The 15,436-nt window shown below is 58.1% G+C and overlaps 6 protein-coding genes across 6 annotated transcripts; 3 read left to right on the top strand and 3 right to left on the bottom strand.

The window, feature by feature from the left end:
- Positions 1-174: 174 nt before the first annotated feature.
- On the top strand, positions 175-2,531 carry ACO1O0_000804 (uncharacterized protein; the record flags this gene model as incomplete). The annotated part of the gene is made up of 3 exons (XM_083190300.1): positions 175-235; positions 308-426; positions 552-2,531. 3 exons carry the CDS (start codon positions 175-177, stop codon positions 2,529-2,531), a joined length of 2,160 nt encoding a protein of 719 aa, XP_083054159.1.
- A 737-nt stretch (positions 2,532-3,268) lies between these two features.
- Positions 3,269-4,268, top strand: TPT1 (tRNA 2'-phosphotransferase; the record flags this gene model as incomplete). The annotated part of the gene is made up of 2 exons (XM_083190301.1): positions 3,269-4,087; positions 4,248-4,268. 2 exons carry the CDS (start codon positions 3,269-3,271, stop codon positions 4,266-4,268), a joined length of 840 nt encoding a protein of 279 aa, XP_083054160.1.
- Positions 4,269-4,363: 95 nt separating this feature from the next.
- ACO1O0_000806 (double-stranded RNA binding motif domain-containing protein) lies at positions 4,364-5,436 on the bottom strand (the record flags this gene model as incomplete). The annotated part of the gene is made up of 2 exons (XM_083190302.1): positions 4,364-4,930; positions 4,981-5,436. The coding sequence occupies 2 exons, from the start codon at positions 5,434-5,436 to the stop codon at positions 4,364-4,366; spliced, it is 1,023 nt and encodes a 340-aa protein (XP_083054161.1).
- A 647-nt stretch (positions 5,437-6,083) lies between these two features.
- On the bottom strand, positions 6,084-7,066 carry efg1 (Efg1 domain-containing protein; the record flags this gene model as incomplete). Its single annotated transcript, XM_083190303.1, has 2 exons — positions 6,084-6,661; positions 6,733-7,066. 2 exons carry the CDS (start codon positions 7,064-7,066, stop codon positions 6,084-6,086), a joined length of 912 nt encoding a protein of 303 aa, XP_083054162.1.
- A 501-nt stretch (positions 7,067-7,567) lies between these two features.
- ACO1O0_000808 (uncharacterized protein) lies at positions 7,568-10,965 on the top strand (the record flags this gene model as incomplete). Its single annotated transcript, XM_083190304.1, has 5 exons — positions 7,568-8,153; positions 8,220-8,843; positions 8,891-9,469; positions 9,523-9,615; positions 9,665-10,965. The coding sequence occupies 5 exons, from the start codon at positions 7,568-7,570 to the stop codon at positions 10,963-10,965; spliced, it is 3,183 nt and encodes a 1,060-aa protein (XP_083054163.1).
- Positions 10,966-11,425: 460 nt separating this feature from the next.
- FUN31 (serine/threonine-protein kinase) lies at positions 11,426-15,023 on the bottom strand (the record flags this gene model as incomplete). Its single annotated transcript, XM_083190305.1, has 3 exons — positions 11,426-11,691; positions 11,759-14,886; positions 14,971-15,023. 3 exons carry the CDS (start codon positions 15,021-15,023, stop codon positions 11,426-11,428), a joined length of 3,447 nt encoding a protein of 1,148 aa, XP_083054164.1.
- Positions 15,024-15,436: the final 413 nt, after the last annotated feature.

Below are 15,436 nucleotides of genomic sequence, written 5' to 3' on the forward strand. Positions count from 1 at the left end.
TCCAACTCGAGCCCCCCAGATGAGAGACGAGCATCGAGCCAGCACCGCCCGCCTGTGTCGTACAAGCCGCCCACAAACACCCCCAGTACACAACCTTCCGGCTCGGCTGCCGTCCGTGTCCCTCCCATTCGATCTTTCCGGTCCTCAGGCTCCCGCAAGAGCCTCACACTCGACATGAACTACAGGTCCGGCAGTTACGATATGAGTGACGACCCTAGCGACCCCGAATACGACCGTACGCTCCGAGCGCTTGAGGGAAGGCAGATTCAAAAAATGCTGCAAATGACATCACCTACTCGTGCTTCAGCCAGGCGCGATGGCTTCGACGCCGATGACGGTGGGGATGTCTTTCTCAAGATTGCACGTGAGGAAGGGGCGCGCCGAAATGCCAATGAGATCTCCCCAGATGAGACCCGGAACTCCGTTGTAAGTCCCAACGCCAACATGTCTTGCTTTTTCTGTCTCGATTGGACTCGCACCCCCCAGACTCCTCTTCACCTGAGAATTATACTACATACCCCGCGCAGTGCTGTCGACTAACTTGCCGCCAGTCTCGCGTGTATCGCTCCCACCGCCGTCCCCTCTCGACCAACGTTGCCACTTATCAGCCCAGATCACCGCCATACATCAGCCGCCGGCTTTCCGATCAGCAGGAACGTTCAAGGCAGGACGATGATGACCGAGCAAGCGAAGTTGCACGCTCCATGACCCAGCGAACTTATACAAGGGACCACAAGGCGGCAACCGTCCACCCGGGCGATGATTTATATCGCTCTAGGTCTGGCAGCACCAGTCTGCGGCCGTCCCCGCTCACGCCTCGCACCCTGGCGTTCCAGGACTCTGGCTCCGACAATCCCATACACACGCGCCGCCGTTCTTCCATAACCGATCAGAATACGACCCCTCCCGCGCGGACATCGACATACAGATCCACTGGTTCGGGTCAAGCTCACGGCAAGTCCTATAACTCGTCGCCTCTAGTCCGTTCCTTTGACCTTGCCGCCCAACAAGAACAGCAGCAACACCAACCCGATGGCGGTCATGGGGCGGAGGGGACCGAGTCCACAGCTTCTACAACTGCGCCCTCGACTGTATGGGATGAGCTGGACGATCTCAAGTCCCGAATCCATCGCTTGGAGCTCACGGGCAAGCTGCCTCCAACTTCGGCCGCTGCCGTTTCCAAATTTTCGGATGAGAGGCCGCCGACGGCTACCACAACCGTCACCACAGTGTCCTCGTCACCGAAGCGAAATGGTGGTGGAGCCCAGCAGAATGATGCCACGATCACCATGCCCTCCACGAAAGACACGTATCCTATCCTGCACGCAGCGCTGTCGAAATCCAAGCCCTTTCTGAGTCAAGATATATTCCGGGCACTGGAGGCCGCGGCGAATGATGCCATGGCCCTGGCATCCATGATGGGCCAGCCTGGTCAGCCGGGTCCGATCTCCAGTGGTGCCAGTGCCGTCGGTTCTGGGACTACAGTCACGGACCGGCAGCTTCGCCGGAAAGCAGACAGCATATGCCGCAGCTTGACGGAACTCTGCGTTGCGCTGGGTGAAGATGTAGCCCAAAATCGACCGGTGCAGCCAGTCCAGTCGCAGAAGCCATCACAAGGGCCGTCCCAGGCCCAGTATCTACCTCCTACGCAGCCCGAGGGCCCGAAAACACCAACCATTGCGAAATCATTCAGTGGCGTTCACGCCAGAAGGGCAAGCGTGGTGGCAGATAGCTTACCAAAGTCCAACACCAGCCCCAATCGAGCCCTGTCCAAGTTTGAGGAGCGAAGAAACACGATTCTCAACAGCAGTACATTGGCCAGCCCCCGGAATGCAAGCTCAAATCCGCCGACCCCTCAAGAGCCAATTATCAGCCGCAGGTCATCTCTGCTCCTGTCCCGAACGAGGCGAGCCGTCACCGAGGAGCCAGAGGAGACGCCGGGTAGGAGATCGTCCCTGCTGCTGAGGACTCGACGTGGTGGCACAGAAGAACCTGACGAAGGCCGCCAAACGTCCATGCTCCGGAGCCGTCGCGGGACAGTCGGGGACGGAGAGGACGAGCCTAGGTTCGCTACACCGTCGCGGGCATACACGGAAGTGAATGCCACAAGGGGTAGCGCACGGGAGTACACCGAGGTTGCGTCGTCGTCGCGGGCTCCAACTCGCGAGTATGCGCCGCAGCCGCAGGCAACACCAGCTCAAGACTCGCCTTCTGCCAATACCCCTTCCGCGCTACCTCGGCGACGATTTGTTTCGTCGAGTGCGAGCAGCTCTCGTTTAGCTACACCGGCACCGTCAAGTGCCTTGCCCACGAGAACGTACCTGGAGAGGTCAGCACTGGCACCAACGCAGGAGCGAGACACGACAGGTCTCGGGGACAGGCCCGGCGATGGGCGCCCGCAACGCTACTACTCCTCCCTTGGCCAAAGCATGTCATTGAATCGGGCTGGTAGTCTCAGCACGAGGCGGCAGGACCGTGACAATACACTTACGAATTTATCCACCACCGCTACCGCAGGGGGCTACAGATGAGGCACGCCGTGCCAGGCGGTCATGATTGTATAGTAAGCCCTTGCTCTGTTTTCACTTTGTGTTTCGCTGCCTGGCGCTGTTGTTTCCTTTTTGGGGTTTGCTCTGCATAAGCGTGTTGTCGTGCTCTAGCATAAGGGTATCCGGCTTGGTGTTCCAGCATCTTTCTTGGCAACTCATGGGGCGGCATTTCACATGTCCCGAACATGATCTACTAGGTACATGGATAGGTGGCCAGTCGAGTTCTGAAGAGTAATGTATTACATATATGCTTTGGTGGTCAGGGAACCACCATGTTCATTCTCGTTTTACACGTCCCAAACCACTGTCATATCTCAATAAGACCATTCGGGACAGGCCCCTCTAGATTCCTGAATTGAAAAGGTGTAATAGCGACGTTGCAGAGGAGGTGAAGTGTTGATCAAAGTGGTTGCTCTGATGTTAATGTCTACGCTGAGTCACGCCGAACCCCAAAATCTGACTAGGATTTACCCTATGCTCACACCCACTTCAACTTTGACGCAGTAAAGACTGGTAAAGACGGCGATTGATAGACGCAACTTCCTCGCAGTGTTTTCTTTTGCATTCATCTGTTGCTTGCAGAGTCGGTACTGCTAGTAGAGTGTAACTTTTTCGACCACGCAAGGCCAGAAGTTCGCATACCGTTCCCCACCAACTTCCAATTCTCACCATCTAACTAAATATCATCAACACTTCAGCGACATCAATGCACCACAAGAATGGGTGATGAGGATCATGACCAGGGCTCAGCCGGCCCCTCCCACCTCGATGTAGAGGACAAGGCACTCAACAAACGCGCCAAGAAGAGCGGCGGTCGCGGTGGACGGGGCGGCGGCAACCAGTCTCGAGAGGTGGTGGTGTCCAGGGCGCTGTCCAGGCTGCTGCGACACCAAGCCGAGAACGCGGGCATCAAACTCGACAGCGAGGGCTACGCACCGCTAGACCGTGTCCTCGCCTACGGACCCATCCGCTCCCTCAACGTCACCCTCGAAGACGTGCAGTCCGTCGTGGCCAACAACGACAAGCAGCGCTACTCGCTCAAGCCCAGGGACCCCGCCGGCGCCCCCAGCACCAACCCGGCGGACTTCCTCATCCGCGCCAACCAGGGCCACTCGATCAAGCTCGAGTCGTCGTCGCTGCTGGAGCCGCTGACGCCCGAGGCGGGAAACATCCCCTCGCGGGTCCTGCACGGCACGTACTTTGCCTTCTGGCCGGCCATCGTCGCGGCGGGTGGGCTGCGGCCCATGGGGCGCAACCACGTGCACTGCTCGGCGGGGACGCCCGAGGAGGACGGGGTGGTGAGCGGCATGCGGCGTGACGCGGAGCTGCTGGTCGAGATCGACGTGGCGAGGAGCATCGCTGAGGGCGGGCTGGCGTGGTGGAGGAGCGACAACGGGGTGATCCTCACGGAGGGGGACGCGGCGGGCGGCGGGATGGTGAGCTCCAGGTTCTTCCGACTGGTGACGGGTAGGAAGGACGACGTCGGCGTGCTGTGGGAGGATGGCGCGTGGGTGGCGGATCTGCCAGAGGGGCTCAAGGTGAGGACGCCGCCCGGGAAGGGGCCTCGCGGTGGGGGGAGAGGGAGAGGCAATGGGGGGAGGGGACGTGGGGGAGGGGAGAGGGGATCGTCCTGATCAGTCACCGGAGAGGAAATCATGAATTGTGATGGTAGTTGAGCCAAGATATATATGTATCTAGCCCGCGGCATGCACGCAATGAAACCCATTCAACACCCAGCCCATACGCAACACCAAATGCTTCGCGAAAATACCAGGAACAAGCAGACTCCGGGAGGAGCCAGATAGTCCTGGTCACTAGTAGCTTCCCAGGTTTGACCGGCTGAGTATACTGTCGATGACATCCTGCCTCTTCTGCCACTCTTCCTGGAGCCACACGAGCACGTTCACGGCGACCTGAACCCTGGTCTCGGTCTTGCCCAGCACGTTTTGTGCAAGGCCCAGCCTACTGGGAACCCTACTGCCCAGCTTGAACTCTGCCCACCCGCGGTAGAAGTCGGGCAGGTCCCCGTCCCGCTCGATGCGATAGGCCGGTTGGTCAAGCCCCAGCCGCGCGGCCAGGCGCGCGACGCACTCGTAGATGGATTGGGCGTTGCCTTTGATAACAATGCTACTGCCGCCATCGTCCGAGGAGCTGTCGTCGTCGTCGTCGTCGTCGTCGTCGTCGTCGTCGTCGTTGTTCCTGCCCATGCGTTTGGGTGGCTGTTGTCCCGGGCCTACACGCGAGGGGCTCGTGTCCTCGGTCTTGATCTTCTTAGATAGTAGTTGCCTTAGTAGCGATGCGGCAGCACCGTCCCCCCTAGGGCCCGCCTTACGCTGCTCGAGGAATTCAAGGGTTTGCTGGGCCGCGAACTGCTTTGCGTTCTGCGATGAATGAGTAAAAAGAGGCAGAGGGGACCGCGTTCTGTCTTCACCTTCTTGGCCCTGAACACCGGGGGTTCCTCTCCCTCTTCAAAGCCCTGTCCCACGTGGGGGAAACGGCCTTCCACCGAGGGAAAGGAGCAGTAACAACGCCAGCGACTCTCGGTCAGGCCGTTGACCGTGATATCCACGGGCCCCTCGTCAGTGAAGACGGGGCGTTCTAGCTGCCTGGCCTGGACATAGCCTATCATCAGCTGGTTAGTTTTGGGTGTATTGCGGGCATCGAGGGTGAGAGGGGGAGTACGCAGAAGAGTGCTCACGTAGTCCTGGTCGCTGACGTCGGGCTCTGGGATGAAGGACACGAGGTTGGCGATGGCGGTCAGCTCCTTGTGGCTCAGAGGCGCGGGGGTTTCGTGCTGTCGCTCCCAGTCCTCCTTCTCGTTGATCCAGGCCCTCAGCCTGCCCCACGGGGCGGCTTGTGACGTCGATCCAAGGGACTTGGAGCTCATGATGAGATGGGATACGCAGCTGAGGTTTAACTAGATGTGAGATGTCGCGTTGCCGTCCACCGCGGGCGGTTGTGGATTTATGAGGCCGGGGTTCATGCTGGCATTCTGCGCCAGCTAGGAGGTAAGGCGACCACGGTGCGCCTAGAGGTCACCGTATAGGCCGGAAGGAAGAGGAAAAAGACAGAAAAAGAAAGAAAAAGAAAAAGCGGCAGAAAGTGCAATCAGGGCCTGCAAGGTGGCTTGGGCTCGGTACTGGCATGTAAGGCTGTGAGGCAAGTGGAAGCATGAATACCCAAGTACTTAGTTAGGTGCAGAGTAGAGATGCGCCGTAGGACTGATCAATAAGTGAGGGTTGCAACAGCCACTTAGTATTGCCTATCAACGCAATGGCGCCAACGCATCGACCTTCAGCTGGAGTAGAACTACCTTTTGGTGTTATATGGGCCTATTATCGCGTAGTATAGTTTATTGCGATAGCTCGAATATTTCGCCTAGGGCTTTATGTTCACGAGGTGATGCTGGGCTTGATACAATTCAACACATTTACGACCCATTTGTCTTAGCCAATGTCGAGTTGAGGCAGTGTTTTTGGGTATCTGACAAGGTACATCCAACGCCTGGTGCTGAGCAAATGCAGTCCAACCCCTCTATACCCCCTCAAAGAAGCCCTCTCCATCGTCCTCGTCCTCGCTCTTGTTCGCAGGAGGCGCAAGCTCGCGCATGAGCTTCCTCCTCTCCCTCCTGTTCCGCGGCTGCTTGGCATCCTTGCTATGCTTGCCTGTCGGAAGCGGCGCAGGTCGGCTGGGTGCTGGGTTTGTGCTCTTGATGGGCTGTGTGGGCTTGGGATTCTTCGCCTGCTGCGTCTTGCTTGAGATCTTGCGAGACTTGGGCTTGTCCGCAGACTCGTCGGGCGATCGCCGCTCCCTCAGGGCCTTCAAAGCCTCGGGTCCCTCCTCCATGGCCTTCTCAACCGTGGTCCACATCGGTGGTCGCTCAGCCTCCTCACCCGCCTTGGCCGATGGCCCCTCGTCTCCGTCCTCCTTCCCTTCCTTGGGCTTGCCGTAAAGACTTAGATATGTTTCGGCGTGTGGGTAGTTGAGGGTATACGCCTCGTCGACTTCGGCAACGTGAAGTTCTTGTTGTAGCTTCTGCAGCTCCTCGGGGTCGCTTGTCTTGCTCATCTTGCTCTTCACCTGCTTGGCATGCCTGATGGCCTTCTTTCTTTCTAAGCGCGTTCACGTCAGTAAAAGATAATAATAAAAGGCCTCGAGTGTACAAAAATGAGTCTCGACTTACCAAAGAATCGCACCATGTGGTATTTCGAAATCATGGCAGTCCGGCGCTTCTGAAAAGTCTTGTCGGCCACGGCTGCCTGGTGGGCGGCCAGCTCCCTCTCCATGTCATTGCGGACATCTGCTGGCAGGTCTTGGTTCCTCTGGAACAGCCGTTGGATCGTCCGGGCCCTCTTCTTGGAGTACTCGAGGGTGCCTTCCTTGGCCTTGTGCTTCTTGCCACTGAACTTCCGCTTCTTCGCTGACGGTCCGGCGTTGTCGTTGCCCATTGTCGGCCCGGGGGAGCCGCTCTCGTATCCCTCCCCATCAACATCTCCGTGGGATCTTTTGGTAGCCATATTTAGCAGTTCGGCGGATCGAAGCGCCGTGCGTAAGTGCAGTGTTGGACGTGATGAGAGGTGAAGCTTGTGACGATGGACAGTGGGCTTGCAACTTTTTTGGTGGGGGCTCTGGTACTCCGTACGAGGCCCATAGATACTGTATTGGGCTTAGCGCGAGTGTCCTCACAGTTGGGAAAGCGCGACCAATCAAGGGTGGGCAATTGCACAGTGCACCGGTCGCTCAGACTCACTCCAACCACCATCTCATCCCTCATCCACCACAGGCAACAATGAGATGAAAGGCTCACCGATTCGAACGGCGTGAATACTACCTGGCCTCTCAGAGAAGCAATGCGACCGGATTGAGGCAAGCTCATGGCGCCCGTCCGCGGCATCAGATTTAGCTGTTTCCGAACCTTCTCGCGTGCCTTGCCAGTTGGCCCCATCAGCCTGACCAGCTACAACATCCCCCGGTAAAGCTCTGGAAAAGGGTCGCTGGGGACTCGAATCACTCTCAAGATGGATCTCAAGATGGAACGCCCGGAGCCTGGATTTGTCAAGTGGTCGCCGAACTCGTCACTGGATAGCTTTGTCCACATCAACCTGCAGCACCGGGTCGTCCAGCTCTACGAGCCCACTGGCCATGCGCGTAAGGGGCGCTTCGACTACGACAAGATCAGCAGACACGATGACGCCCCCCCTCTTACCACCTACGACTGGTCTCCTGCCAACCCCGGACTCTTGGCCGTGGGCACAAGCAGAGGCATTGTCAACCTCCTGAGGATAGATGATGGCTCCAACGCTTTTGTCGAGCTCGGCCTCAAGATGACTAGGACATGCCAGGCGGTAGCCTTCAACACTACTGGTCTCTTGGCCGTTGGCCTTGATCGCGTTCGTATGGACCAGAGCCTGCATATCTGGGACGTCAACCGTCTGTCGTCATTAGATAAGAAAGGCCTTCCTCAGGATCTGGCAGGCTTGTCTGAGCCCAAGCACAGACTGGAGCCTAGCGTCTCCATTTCGAGCATCAAATTCTTCGAGGATAGCCCCCAGACGTTGGTGGCGGGCATAAAATCCCAAGGCCTTCGTATACATGATCTCCGTGGTCAGTCTTTAGTCCCCTAGGCATACCTTGCTGTGCTGTCGCACCCATGTCTAACCGCCTTCCTAGATCCCCATAGCATTGTTCTTTTCCAGACAAAATGCAACAACAACCTGACGGTTGATTATGCGGACCAAAACTACTTTGCATCGTCCGCATTGGACCATCCAGGTGTCATGATCTGGGATCGCCGTGCAACGTCGCGCCCAGTTGCCTCTCATACTTATATGCAAGCAGTGGAAGAGGACGAGCTTCCGTGGGGAGGAGCTCTGCGTCTTGATAAGGTTATAGAGACAGACTCTGATCCATCCGAGGGAAAGCACTCCCTCATACGTTCACTGAGATATTGTCGCGACCATCGTGGTCTTTTGGCCGTGCTGTCACGGACCGGGCAGCTCCGTGTTCTCGAGACGAACAAGGAGCGCCCGTCGGCCAGTTCCACCGTTGCGGATAGTCCTGAGCTCCTGCAAGTGCGCAAGTCTCACGAGATGGACACCTCTTACGCCGAAACATCTAGAAGGGCTAGCCGTATTGTGTCGTTTGACTGGGTCACCCTCGGATCGTCGGTGCTGCGCCCGAGGTTGTTGGTTTTGAGGGCTAACGGCAGCTTTGAAATTTTGGAGCAGCCGTCTCATACGTCGGACCATGTCTTCAAGATGGTACCGTGGCAGGCGCCCCATCGTGGCCTCGAAGGTGCGTTTATAACCATTCGGGCTAGGATCGCGGCTGACACTTTACAGAGGACTCGCCGTATCTGGACATGATGCAGTTCGAACCGTCACAGGCACCCGGGATGCTGGGCCCTCTTCTGGTTGAGAACGCCCTTTCCGAAGTTCCCATATTCGGACCGGACAGTGCTGATATCGTGGCCACCGCCGAGGCGGCTCTGAGACCTGGATCGCCAGCATCAACGATCACAGAGCTCACAAACGCCATTGATGCGCCGTTGCCGGACTCTTTCTACACCTCGTCCACTGTCTCGGGGAAACTTCGCGCTCTTCGTGCCTTTGTGCGGGAGCAGCTCGAGCACTCAGACAAGCTTGATGCTATTCAGTCACAACTTGGGAACTTCAAGATGATCCAGGACGGCGAAGAGGAGATGCCGCTGGCGTCGAATGGCATCAGCTCTTGTCGTGAGATCCACGAAGCACTCCTGAGCACACTCGGAGCGGCCCCCGGTCTACCGCGGGAGGCACAGAATATAGTCGATCACACCATGCTGCTCCGTGCGCGAGAGAGATATCTATTTGACGCTGCCACCAACAGGAAAGTGGTGTCTGATGACCCATGGACAAGATTTGCATGGGACTGGATAGCCGGTATGTTTTTCGCAGGATACTGTCGTCATAACAGACATGCTAATGCGCCTAAGATGCTGAACACGCCGCTGACGACGGCGCTATGATCATGTCCAATATGGATCTGAGCTACCTTGGCATCTATTCTATATGGACAAATGACCTTGGTATGTTGTCCAAGCTATATGAACCCATCAAGGGGCTGACAGATTCCAGGGCTTAACCCTTCCACCCGACTGGCCAGTGGAATGTCTATCCCAGAGACGTCTCAGTGGGAGCGAGCCATCGGGTCGTACTGCAAGAAGCGATACTTGCCCAGATTTGATGGCGTGGCGACAAAGAGGCCACATCACCGTCAGCTCTGCCTCGAGATATGCGGATGGGGCGACATGCATAGGCACGACCCCAGTGGGCCTGATGCCGATGTCGACCCCGAGTATCCCGCCACGATTCACACCATGGCAGCCTCCCGAGCGCTGTTCAGAGGAGACACGAAGCTCGCAATCCAGATCCTCAAGAGAGCTAGCGCAGGGCACCCGGAGTTGCTCTTCGTATCTTTGGCTCTGCAGCTGATGGGGAGAGGAGACAAGCGGCTCGCAAAAGAGCAGCTCGACTTTGATGAGGCCGTGGCCGCCCGGACCGACCCGTACCTCCAAGCCATCTCGTCCCTCATCGCGACCGGGAACTGGACCTCCATTGCCAACCAAAGCTCACTGCCCCTATCCGACCGTGCCTTCGTAGCAGTTCGCAACTTCACCGACGACCAGCTCACCGCATGGCTCCAGGAACAGGTCTCGCGGGCCGTCGAGGATGGAGACATCGAGGGCATTGTCCTCACGGGCATCACCGACGCCATGGTCGACATCTTTGCCCGCTACATCCAGAAGTTCCACGACGTGCAGACAGCCACTCTGGTCCTGTCCATCTGCTACCCGCGCTACATCGACGACATCCGCTGCGGTGCCTGGCGCAACGCCTACCGCGCCCACCTCCAGCGCCACAAGCTCTTCTTCCACCGCACCAAGTTCGACGTCGAGTCCACCAAGCGCTCCAAGCGCGAGGGCGTGCCCACCATCAAGCCCCCGTCGCGCCAGATCGCCCTCCGGTGCGTCTACTGCGACGCCGAGACCTCCCTGGCCAACCACCACGGCGCTCCTCCTCCACCGCCGGCAGCCCTAGGCCCAGGCCCCGGTCCAGGTCCGTCCTCCTCCACCGAGGCCCGGAACCCCCTCCTCTCCACGAGCATCAGCGCCGGCGTCAGCTGCCCCAACTGCGGCCGCCACCTGCCCCGCTGCGTCGTCTGCCTCGAGGTCGTCGGCGTCCCCAGATCCGACCGGCCAGAGGAGCGCGAGGAGACCAAGATGGCCGGCCGGTTCCCCACGTTCTGCCTGCGCTGCGATCACGTCCTGCACCTCGACCACGCGCGGCAGTGGTTCGCCCGCCATGCCGAGTGTCCCGTCCCTGAGTGTCGGTGCCGCTGCAACTTCAGGGCGAACCCCGAGCTTGATTATCATTAGATCTAGGAGGCCAGCGTCTAGACCAGCACCAGCGGCAGTTGCTGTGGGGGAAAGGAAGAGCGTGTATTCCGCAAGTAGTATATATTGCCATGTGCTAAATAGCATAACTGATCGGTGATGCCTTGTTTTGTTCTCTCCAAGGTTCACGGTCCAAGGTATCTTTATAAGAAGCGTCTCCGGCTTTCTGTGCACCACCCACGCGCCCAAACAACCCAAAAACAAATGCGACCAACACCAGTCCCAAATGAATATGCGAAACCCCCCCTCCCCACCAATTGCAGGGGCGTTAAAAAAATAAAAGCGATTTAACTCCTCGTCTAATGATGATGATCTCGGTCAAACTCTGCTTTTCTTCCTCTCAGTCTTCTCAATAAGTCATGCTGTTCTTGCCGTCTTGCGTGTCTTCATTTCATCTTTCTTGCGTTTTCTCGCATTTTGCCTCAAAGAAGTTGATTTCTGTTTACGTGGCCTGGAACCACGGGTGCTCGAGCACCTTCTCAATGTCGTATCGCTGGCTGACGTCGCGGTCCAGCATGCATCGGATTAAATCGATGCTCTCCTCGCTCATGACGAACGGGATGCGTAGGTCGCGGTCCATAATCTCGTCGATGCTGTAGAAGGGGTTCTCCTTGTAGATGATGGTGTAGAGGAGAATGCCCAGCGCCCACACGTCCTGCTCTTTGCCCCCGTACGGCTTGCCAGCCAGGACCTCTGGAGCAGCGTAATCTAATTTACGGTTAGCAAGGTGACACTCATCCTCATATCCCTGGGCCCTCGTCTGCGAATTACTCACCTATCGTGCCCACAAAAACGTCAAACGGCCCGCTCTTGATATACGCCGCGCTCCCAAAGTCGATGAGCTTGATGTTTCCCTCACCATCGAGGATGACGTTCTCGTCCTTGATGTCGCGGTGGACGACATTTGCCTTGGTGTGGAGGAAGTGGACCGCCTGAGCGACTTGCTTGAAGATACTCCGGCATTCGGACTCCTCCATATTGGTCCGAAGCTCAATGTAGTCAAATAGATCCATTCCGGGCAGGCCATGGGGCTTCATCTCAATGTAGTAGTTGATGTTATCCTCGAAGAAGCCCTCCATCTCGACAATATTGGGGTGCCGAAACTCGGGTCGTCTGAGATAGTCGAGTACGTGAATTTCCAGAGGTACAGTTCCCAGCTTCCGGTCTCGCGTCCACGTGTCGACTAGGATTCGCCGTTTTGTGACATACTTCAACACAACCTTCCTGCCCGTCTGCTTTTGTCGAGCAAGTTTGACCTGGCCGTATGCGCCCTGGCCCATGTCCTCCAAAATCGTGTAGTCGTCAATGGTCTTCTTCGCTGGGGGCTCGCTGAATTTGGGAGAAGCCGGCTTCTCCGCTGCTGGCTTTGGAGGCGGCTGCTTCTGACCTGTGAGTTTGGCCGCAGCGTTGAGGGCCGCGTCCTTCAGGTGCCTCGAAATGGCCGATGCCTTCGAGGCCTGTTCCTTCTTAGGCTCTTCATCATCCGAGGGAACCTCGGCCGGTGTATGGGCCGGTGGCGTCTGACCTGGGGACGGTTGATGAAGCGGTGAGGCGGCTCCCGTTTCGCCGGGTGCGCCAACGTCGAGCATGGGCTGCTCAGCATGCATGTGGCGCGAGTACGTGATCCAAAGAGCGTACACCATTTCCGACTGGGGTACCACAAAGGTCTCGTCGCCCTTCTTGGCCTCGTTTTCCTCGTCGCTGTCCTCGATGACTATCTCCTCCACAACATTGCTCTTTTCGCTCTTAACCACCCGCATCTGGACGTCAATCTTGAGATCGGATCCGTCCCGGTGTTTCGCAGGAAGGCCATCGGGCTTCAAGAAGACCTCGGAGACGTCCGGGCGATGCTCTCTGATTGCCAGAAGACCTGATGCCCTGCGGAACCTATCCTCGGGGATCACCATACCATCCATGAGCTCGAGCCCCTCGCCATCGGTCAGCATCTCCAGAATCTTGTCAAATCCTGGGACGAGGGCATTGATTGACATGCCATCGGGTTTCTCAAAGCCGAATAACGCCCCGCAAAATACCGAGTTGGAGCTGCGGATATGAAGCGTCTGTGGATCTAGAACAATCATGCCGGCAATGTGAGGATACGACGAGACGCGCAGCTCGAGTTCCCCGCGCACTTGCTCGATGGTGCAGGGGATGTTGACCTTCTGGGAGTTGGGGCAGGTGAAGAACTTGCGTCTCCGAATCTGCGCAAAGTCGATTTCGCCGGTATTAGGGTCGATTCCTTGTCGAGGGATGCGTGGGATGAGCGCTCCGACGTCCAGCCCAGGCTTGGTAGATTCTACCCCCCAGATGGCCTTTGTTGCGCCGGATATACTCTTGACAGTACCCTCCTCGTCCAGAGACACGAAGGCGGTGTCCTCGTGGATTTCCTCCAGGACCCAAATCAGACCCACGCGCTTCTCCTTGACCCAGAGACTCGCCGAACCCGTCGCGCCGTTGCGCTTCTTGGTGGGCACGACGTCACCGCAGAGGAGGACGCCCCTGGAGCGAGCGCTACGACGACGGCCGCTGCCGCGTGCCTTGGGTGGGTTCGGGTCTCCGCTGTGCACCGTCTGGGCTCGTCGTTCCGGGTACTTGGACTGACTTCTCGAGTTGGGCTTGCTCAGGAGCTGTGCCGTGATCCCCGACCTTCCTCCTAGCAGCGCGGACGCCGCCGAGGAGGCGGGTGTTGTCGGACGGTTCCCCTGCCCCTCGTCCACCTCGTCGTCATCCTTCCGCAGGAGTTTTCGCTCCAGCCACGCCCGTCTCTCTTCCTGCACGACCTCGAGAATCCCCATCTTGCGCACCTCCGCCTTGGTGACGCCAAAAACCAAGCAGGCCAAATCGTTTGCAGCAATGATGGTCCACGGGGGCTTTGCTTCCGTAGTGAAAATGGCCTGGGCGGCGGGGACCCATCGGTTTGTGTGGCCGTGGACTGAGGCGCCGAGGGCGCTTGCGAGATTCGAGGAACCGCCTGGGGTGTGACCCAAGGTTGGGGATGATAATGATTCCTGGTAGAAGGGCTGGGCCATGGTGTCCATAAGCTTGTCCTCCAAGGACATGTGCATCGTGTCCGTCATGGTACGCTTCAAACTCGTGGGTCTCGACACTGGCGGAGATGTCAACGCTGTGACGGTGCTTTCATCGGTGGGTGTTCTACTCGAGTCTGCCGAGCTGTTTTTGTTGGTGATTATATTATCAGTCGATTTAGGTTCTGTTGCCCTGGGGGGCTTGGGCTCGTCGAAGTGGACATGTTGAAACTTTGGTGGCTGCGGTGCCACTCCTGCAGGTACAGCGCACTCTGGCACATCTCCAATAGGCTCAGGGCTTGCAGTCCGTGGGACAAACTGCCTCTCGAACACGTTTTCGCCGGATACGTCGGCGGGGCCTGTCAGAGGACCCAGGTCGATGGAGGCGTCGGGATTTGGGAGATTGCCCGCGCCAATCAACTGGGCGCGTGCGAGGAGCTCCAACATATTCTGTGCATCGACATCACCGCTGACCCTGGCCTGGGCGCTAGCCAGGGCGGCTTGGGACGAGCTCATGGGCCATCCCATACGGTCCTTCATGAACTCCAGAGAGCGCTTAAGTACATTTTGGCGATTCTGTATAAAGTCCTCGGATTGGTGGGCGAAGGAGAAGGAGTGGAGGGACTCGGAGGGGAAGCGCGACAGGTCCTCGGAGAAGCTGGGGGATCCAGGGCCACTGGAGAGAGGCATAGTGCCGGTGTGGGAGAGCACGGCGGTCAAGGAGGGTGTTCGGGAGAGAGCGACGACGGACGGGCTACGGGAGGATGCATTGGAGCCGGGGAGGGTGGGTTTTCGAGACGGAGGCTGCTGCTGTCGTATGCGATGGAGGCCCGAGAGGCCAAGGCCATGCTCATGGTCTGTCATCAAGGAGGTGGTTCTGGAGGTAGAAGGGGCTCGGTCAGCCAAGGTGGACGGGGGTTTTGAGGAGGTGAGAATGGGGCATGGATAAGGCACAACCAACCTAGTGAGGGTATCATGATCGACTGAGGCGGATGACGTGGCGTCGAGAGACATTCTTGCTCGGCTCCGATCTGGGCGGTCAGCTGATGTGGGCAGGTTGCCAGTGCTGCGGTTCTTGGGCAGAGACAGTGGCTGCAAGAGTTTGCCTCGCCCGCGCTCTTTGGGGCGCTCGTCGGATCGCTCGTCGGGGCGCTCGTCAGGGTGCTCTTGGGGCGGCTCTGAGATGTTATTGTCGGCACCTGTGAGGGGTGGAGAGGTGAGCGCTGGAGGGTTTGCTGGAGACGGAGAGGATCGGGGGTCGAGGGTCGGGGATGGCCAACCATTTTTGCCCTGATGCCCGCCATGGGTCTGGGGCATAGTTGGAGGCGGAGAGGCGGAGGCAGAGGCTGAGGAGGAAGGCGGCGGGCGGTGGGCGGATTGGGAACGTGACTGTGCAACTGTGCGCGAGGATCGCTAGTGGTCGGGAG

This window comes from Amphichorda felina, assembly GCF_050947745.1.
Source record: "Amphichorda felina strain 45539 chromosome Unknown scaffold_1, whole genome shotgun sequence".
Lineage (NCBI taxonomy): Eukaryota > Fungi > Ascomycota > Sordariomycetes > Hypocreales > Bionectriaceae > Amphichorda > Amphichorda felina.